This window comes from Hyalella azteca, unplaced genomic scaffold (assembly GCF_000764305.2).
Source record: "Hyalella azteca isolate HAZT.00-mixed unplaced genomic scaffold, Hazt_2.0.2 contig5244, whole genome shotgun sequence".
Classification (NCBI taxonomy): Eukaryota; Metazoa; Arthropoda; class Malacostraca; order Amphipoda; family Hyalellidae; genus Hyalella; species Hyalella azteca.
In genome coordinates this window covers 1-8,145 of record NW_025935439.1, presented here as the reverse complement: position 1 = coordinate 8,145, position 8,145 = coordinate 1, and the positions used below count along the sequence as shown (strand labels likewise).

General features: G+C 41.6%; 1 protein-coding gene across 1 annotated transcript; it reads right to left on the bottom strand.

The window, feature by feature from the left end:
* Positions 1-6,573: 6,573 nt before the first annotated feature.
* Positions 6,574-7,846, bottom strand: LOC108677809 (the record flags this gene model as incomplete). The annotated part of the gene is given in 1 exon segment (XM_018166098.2): positions 6,574-7,846. A coding segment is annotated over 1 exon segment (1,223 nt), but the record flags the coding sequence as incomplete, so codon positions are not given.
* Positions 7,847-8,145: the final 299 nt, after the last annotated feature.

Sequence of the window (8,145 nt, the reverse complement as noted above, 5' to 3'; positions counted from 1 at the left end):
ATGCAGACTGCTGAACCTCGTTCACGCTTGCCAGTATACGTTCTGTGTTACACTGTGTTTCACTGCCAGCGGTGCGCTGTCTGGTTACCTGTACACCTGGAGGCGGCCGTTACCTGGTTGTTCAAGCTCGCTCGTTTTCTCATGAAGATCCGTCTGTCCCTTGGAATTATGTGGCGTTTGGGGGGTCGTTTTTCCCGGCGTGTGACGCACGCATATCTGCAGTAATACTTGGCAGTTGGTTGTATGTACATTGTTTTGGCGTTTAATTCCAGGAACTCAGATCTCCAGTCGATTTCAAGGAGTTCATTCCCAATGGCCTCCCAGTCTGTTCTTCGATGATGAAAATTTAGCCCAGCTAGCCCCTCTCGAGGTATAGGTCTTGGCTGGGTTCCCCTCAACACGAATATCAGCAACCAGTTCTTCATTGCTGGTAAAGAATAGATCCAGGATATTATTTTCTCTTGTTGGTACCAGAACCTGTTGGCTTAGCAAGTGCTCCCTAGCAAATCAAAGTAGTTGTGTTGCCTGGTTTCTGGTTTGATTTCTGTGCCGTTCTACACAGTCCAAGTTTGGCCATTGTACATGTGGTAGGTTAAAATCTCCCGCAACCACAATATTTGGGGAAGGTTCACCTAAGTTTGCCACCTCTGTTTCTATTCTATCGAGAGTTTCATTGAATTTTTCAGGCGGGCAGTCAGGCGGGCAGTCAGGCGGTCAGTATACAAGGCGGTCGGTGTATATATATACAAATAAAAGACTGATTTTTTATATGTATATGTGGATAATTTTTGAGATTGGTAGATTAAAGTTGACATCCATGTAGGAAAGGTAAAACATAAAAAGAACTGTAACTTTTATCTACTGTTTCTCACCTGTACTAGTTTGGTTAGGTTAATTGCAATAAAGTTCCATTGATATGCTTTGAAAATGTTGGTATATATATACATATATGTTGGTACCGTAAAATGGGGTAACTTAGACCGACGGGGTAACTTAGACCACTTTTCGTTTTTGTAACAAAAACCCCCACAACTCAAAAACTATTTGACATAGAAAAATTTTGTCAATGGGCATTAAAGGCCTAATACTGAGGCTACATAACACAATAGAAAGATTTGAAAAGTTTGCATATCTAATAGGTTAAAAAATTAAAAATGTGACCCACAAAGAAAAGCTATTATTTAAAGCCTCTCAGAGTACCCCCTCCAATTTTTTTATTTTTTGGTTAAATAACTCCAGGTTTTGATACATTGTAGTAGAACTCTTCTTCTTTTTTTTAAATTACATAAAGACTATGAGAGGCAGAAGCCAGCAATTTATGGTAAGGGAAGCTAGAGTATAGACATGTATTTTGCATGTTTCAATTCAAGTTTAATTTAGCTAGTAAAAAAATGGCATCATTTATAAAAAAAAAGTGGTCTAAGTTACCCCATTTCACGGTATATATATACATATATATATATATTAGTTTTAGATGGCAGAATTTGTTGATTTATACGCGTGCGATTAACGACCAGAGAAATAGTTGATTTAAATTATCAAAGAGTCGGACAATTCTTCAGATGACGTTGGTAGATCGAAAGGCATATACCAGGAAGTAGTTTTAGTTTATTAACGACGTTTCGAATGTAACAAACATTCATTTTCAAGTTACAAAGAGCATTAAATATTGAAATTCTGGTGGAAATAAGTACATAATATTCGTAAATAGGATACTATAGTAAAATTTTGAATCATAAAATCACCCTGAAAATCATTTCAAAGTTGAGCCAAATCCGGTATTTAGGAAAGAGGTAGCATGCGTCCAATTCGTTGAGACGATGAGGCCAGCCATCTTTGGTCGGTTGATGTCAGGCCACTGCTTGATGACAATGCTGGCGGGTTCCCTCAGCACAAAGCGAGTGACGGTCTGGTTGTGAGATTGTCGCGTGTTGTTCACTTGCCCTCTGGGTTGGAGGTAGCTAATGAGACAGCGTCTCAGTGTCTTGGTTGTTGATCCAAAGTGTCCAATGTAGTCCAAAAGATGAAGCAAAACAACCTACAACCTTCTTTGAAGCAAAATTTATAGACCACAATGGCCTCTTGGACAACTCTTGTGGTCTATAAATTTTGCTTCAAAGAAGGTTGAAGACTTCTTCATCTTTTGGACTACATCGGACACTTTGGATCAACAACCAAGACACTGAGACGCTCTCATTAGCTACCTCTAACCCAGAGGGCAAGTGAACAACACGTGACAATCTCACAACCAGACCGTCACTCGCTTTGTGCTGAGGGAACCCGCCAGCATTGTCATCAAGCAGTGGCCTGACATCAACCGACCGAAGATGGCTGGCCTCATCGTCTCAACGAATTGGATGGCCCTCGCAAAAACTCGGGAGTTGTCCAAGAGGCCGTTGTGGTCTATAAATTTTGCTTCAAAGAAGGTTGTAGACTTCTTCATCTTTTGGACTACATCGGACACTTTGGAAGTTTGGATCAACAACCAAGACACCGAGACGCTGTCTCATTAGCTACCTCCAACCCAGAGGCAAGTGAACAACACGCGACAATCTCACAACCAGACCGTCACTCACTTTGTGCTGAGGGAACCCACCAGCATTGTCATCAAGCAGTGGCCTGACATCAACTGACCGAAGATGGCTGGCCTCATCGTTTCAATGAATTGGACGCATGCTACCTCTTTCCTAAATACCGGATTTGGCTGAACTTTGAAATGATTTTCAGGGTGATTTTATGATTCAAAATTTTACTATAGTATCCTATTTACGAATATTATGTACTTATTTCCACCAGAATTTCAATATTTAATGCTCTTTGTATCTTGAAAATGAATGTTTGTTACATTCAAAACGTCGTTAATAAACTAAAACTACTTCCTGATATATGCCTTTCGATCTACCGACGTCATCTGAAGAATTGTCCGACTCTTTGATAATTTAAATCAACTTATATATATATAATTGTATATATATATATATAATATATATACAAGGTATATATATACAAGGTGGTCGGTATATATATACAAATAAAAGACTGATTTTTTTATATGTATATGTGGATAATTTTTGAGATTGGTAGATTAAAGTAGACATCCATGTAGGGAAGGTAAAACATAAGAAGAACTGTAACTTTTATCTACTGTTTCTCACCTGTACTAGTTTGGTTAGGTTAATTGCAATAAAGTTCCATTGATATGTTTTGAAAATGTCAGCTTGTGACAATTTTTTCGATTTTGCCTTCGTTTGCGAGTTATACAGAGAAACGACCAGCATTTCTTAGGCCAATTTTTAAACTTTCATTGACCAAGAGCCATATACATAAAGCTGTATAACTCGCAAACGAAGGCAAAATTGACAAAATTGTCACAAGCTAAACATCACCGTTGGGAAGTTAGGTTTCTCTATGCAAAGTTTCGTTCAAATCTGTTCAGTATTTTAGAAGAAATCTCTGGTACACTGCAAATTTAAACACAATTTCACTTTTTAAATCACGAATGAGGAAAAAGAGAAAAATACTCACCAACGAAGGCAAAACGTAAAAAAATTGTCCCGAGCTTAACATCACACCATTGGGAGGTTAGGTTTCTATATGCAAAGTTTCGTTCAAATCTGTTCAGTATTTGAGAAGAAAACTCTGGTACACTGCAAATTTCGGAACATTTCGTCATAGAACTCACGAATGTAGGCGATATTAAAAAAAATTGTCACGCGCTTGACATCACCGTTAGGCCATAATGAATATGTGAACCAAGTTTCATCAAGCTATGTTCAGTACTTTGGGAGATATTTCAGGTACAGAGTCCGGCCGCGAGACCGGCCTTAAATTTGTCTGAGACGTATGAGTCTCTTGAAGCCATTCATATTTTATTATTGTTTGTTGTTACTCGTTAGTCTATATAATTAACTTTCAAAGTTGCAAAAAATGAGAACTGAAAATTTAAAAAAAAGTGCAAGTGCCTGTATTTTTGTTTTCAATGGGTTTGCACCACACAAACCCATTTCTCCAGCCGGGAGGATGTCGGGAACGCAACTTATTCCTGACATTGACATTTGGGTTTGTACTATTTGCCAAAGTCAGTCCTTCATTAGAAGCAGCCAATCTCAAGCCATGTGGATTGTCGCCTTCTACTATTCAGTTTTGTAATTAATTTCCAACCGAATTGTGATCTATGAATAATTATTCATAACATTGCCGACTGTTAGAACCTGAGTTAACACGTTAGATATCTACTCAACGTGATGCAGATATTTGTTCGTGTGTGATAGCGTTGCCGGGCATTCATCTTTAAACAACTTTAGGAGCACGGCGCAGGCTGGCGCACGGTGCACTTTTTTACCGGCATATTACGGCGCATGGCGCAAATTGATGCAATGATAATCAAAATTCCCGCGCACCTGGCACATCTTCCTGACAGTGGCATTTGCATAGTATATTTTGGCGGGAACTCATCGGAACTGATTTCAGGACAAGCTTTACTGCATCCTGATCCATCCAACGTACCGGAAACCTTAATTTTTTCTAAATTGTTGGCCGAAGACTGACAAATATATTAAATGCAAGAATTTCAATCTAAATGTGTCGGCAAGATCTTCTGAAGGGGTAAATTTTGCTATTGAAGCGCCGCCAAAGATCTTGCAATCAGTGTGGAATTCTAGAGGGATAATAAATTAACTAGTACACATAGCATATTGGAAAGCAGCCCAAGCAGGACCTGAAAGCTTGGAAAGGCCAGGAACTTTACACTTTCAGTCCATTATTTACATATCCATATCCTATCCCTTTCCAGAATTCCAGCTGTGATTGGTTGATAGGATTGTGATTTTAGCCCCTTTCAGCTTTCCAGCTGTAGTTGGATAATGGAATTGTAATGTTATCTGCTTTCTAGCTGTGATTGGTTGATGGGGATGCTTTCATGCTGTGATTGTTTGTGCCCATAAGCCCCACCCCCAAGTATGGTATATGTACTACAGTACGAGTTAACTAAATACTTGACTGAAACTTGATCATTACAAACAAAAGGCCTGGAAAATGTAAAAAATCCATTAAATAAAAGACAAATAAAAAAGATCTATCAAACAAGTGAGTGAAGTGACATCTAAATAATTCTTTTACAAATTTAATGTACTAGTATAAAATCGAAACATTTTGTCCACAGTCCACTTTTGATTTACCTTTTCATTTGTAGTCACTTAAGTCATTCACCTGGAAGAGCACTGTGGGAATGGGAAAGCTTTTCAGCTTGGGTGGAAAGCTTTTTAATAAGTGAACTTCCATTCTTAGAATTGCAGCCTGCTTGCAATATTCATCCACTCTCTGCACAGTGGAGAATACTGGAGATGATATTGATGCTCCATCTCCTTGTTCTTTTTTCTTATGTTTAGCTTTGGGCTTAGGCATTCTGCTGGTTTTTTGTACAAACAAGGTATAGTGACTTGTACACAGGAGATCTAAAAACATGTCATTTGACTGGATCTTTTACTCCAACTAGGTGCCCGTCTCAAAATTAAGACTATTTTCTATTTATTCACCGACTGTCAAAAAGGTACTCACTCTTTCATATGCACACGTCTGAGTTCGCCTTCCGAAGACCACAACTGCCCTGGATGTAATGGACCATCATGATTCCTGCCTTCCGGAACGTAGCCTTCAACACTTCAAGGCTTCAAGCCGTCCGTATCTAGGCCGTGGGTCAAACCAGCCCTCGGTCGAACGGCCACTTGTTGCAGGACGATAAATTTTGGAACAGGACTTTGCTATCTGAAACCTAACCTCAGATGCGGACTGCGGTGAATGTAAAATTACGTAATTTAACGATGCCCGGAAGTCAGATTCGATCTGCGGCCTGGTGGTGCACGGCAGGTGGTGGTCAAGGCTGAAGGAGGACAAAGCCGAGTGGTGCACGGCTGATTGGTGGATATCCGGAGAAATCCAAGGCGTTCGATTCAGGGCTTATTGGTGCACAAAATTAGTGGTGCACGGCTGCGCTCCCCACGTCTGTAGTTGACCAAAGCTGAAACTGGAATCCGGAATCCCATCCCAAAAATTGTTCATTATGTTGAAACAGCAGATACGGACCGTCGTGAAAGACGGATCAAGATTATATTTTTTTTATAGTTGGTTTTGGAGGCTTCCAGTGCTTGTGCAGTGTGCACTGCCCAGCCTGGTCTCTGTCACTCCTTTGATGAAAGACTATGCACCGTGCAAAGGGGCTCAATGGCCCAAGTACCTTATATGCAGCATGCACCTAACATCCAGACAATTGAGTTGGTCATGTAGCAAGGTTTTCAATATGCAGCATGCCTTATAATAACGTGCACAGTGTGTCAAGCTTTATGCTGTAATAAAGCACCCTAACAGCATGCTAAATTGCACAAGTATGCCAAAAAATTAAACAAAACAGAACAAGAAAGAAGAAGAAGAAAAGAAAGAAAAACAAGAAAAAAATATATATATATACATTTTTTTAAGTTCTTTGATTTGAAGGAGAAAGCACCCCCAGTTTGGAGCTACATCAGAGAGGCAGCTCCACTTTCCAGCAAATATTGCTGCAAGCATGAAAAGATTTGNATTCCAAACCGGGCACGGTGGGCACCCACGCCTGCATGGCCCAGACGAAGGCGGGCCACCGCACACTGCAGAGATCTAGTCAGAGAGCTATAATCTATATAAGTGATGCATCCATCAAGGTTGTATCTGAATTGGCCACAACCAGTAGCAGCAACCTGAGTCTGCCAGTATGCACGCCAGTGGCTGTTAAAGGCCTGAGCTAGCTGCCCATATGACTCATCAAAAGAAAGTATTGAACAAGAGGACCTGTCACTGCTGTGCGCCAGGCTAGCAATCCGATCAGCCACCTCATTTCCAAAAACTCCACTATGACCCTTCACCCAGCAGAAAGCAACCGAGTTTAGCCCCCTCTGAAGAAGAAGGGCATGAATCCTATATACTATTGCAGCATAGGTAGGATGGCGGGTATTAAGGATCAGGTGCAGGGATGACTTTGAGTCAGTGAAGATCACTACCTGTCGGTTTTGTAGCTCAACTAGACTGAGTGTCATCTGCAGTGCCTTGTATATGGCAAACAATTCTGCGCCCATCACTGAATGGCTTGGTGACAACAGCCAACCAGTTGCAGCTGAAAGCAGGGGGATGTATACACCTGCAGAAACAGACCCGGCCTCAGAACGAGATCCATCGGTGTAGATTGGGATGTGTCCAGAGTAAAATTGGTCCATCCTGTATGCTAGTATAGTTGAGAAAGAGCTATCACGATGAGGCAAGGCCAGGCCACCACTGGGATCAAGACATATCTGATTATGTAAGGAGATCCAGGGAGGAATTGGTGAGAAGGCTGGGGTCCTCACTTGGCGAGGCATAGCAATACCCATGGACTGAAACAAGTAACGAGCATGTGTTGCAAATGGATGCAAGTTGTTGATCTGAGCACTAATGGGGTCAATTCCCAGGAGCCCAGGCAATATTGCTTGTGTTGGAGAATATGCATAGCGAAGACACCTTTTCATAAATAGGAAGCGGAAGCGGAGGTGAAGCGGGGACAGGAAGCTTTCGGCCTCTAGGGACCTAATTGGAGAAGTGCGACGAGCTCCCAGGATGAGCCGTAGAGCGCTGTTCTGTACACTTTCAAGTGATTTGATGCTGGAAGAGGGCAGCTCACCAATGACACTGCTGCCATACTCTAGCTTACTGCGAATAAATGCCACATAGACATTCCGCAGTAGGTGACTTGATGCACCCCACCTCAGAGCACTCAAGGCCCGAAGGACGTTCATTCTTCTCTGACAGTCTGCACGCACCACAGAGACGTGTGCCCCAAAATTCAATTTGGGGCAATCAAATATCACCCCCAATATGTCAGCAATTGCTTGACAGTCGCCTTCAGCGACTAATTATCTAACAAACGTCACCCTCAGTGACGCTTTAAAGGATCGTACGTCTTGGCATACGTAGCTTGCGATTCTACGCGGTGGACCGCGATAGCTCTACACGAGTCAGTTGTAGGATAGACCTCCGAGCGTCCACAGCTAAGTCCTACGCTCAGGCCATCGATAGCTTCTCTATCGAGCAGGCCGATTCTTTCCCTCTCTGAGATTGTATCCTCATAGTGCCTATTGTAAAGTC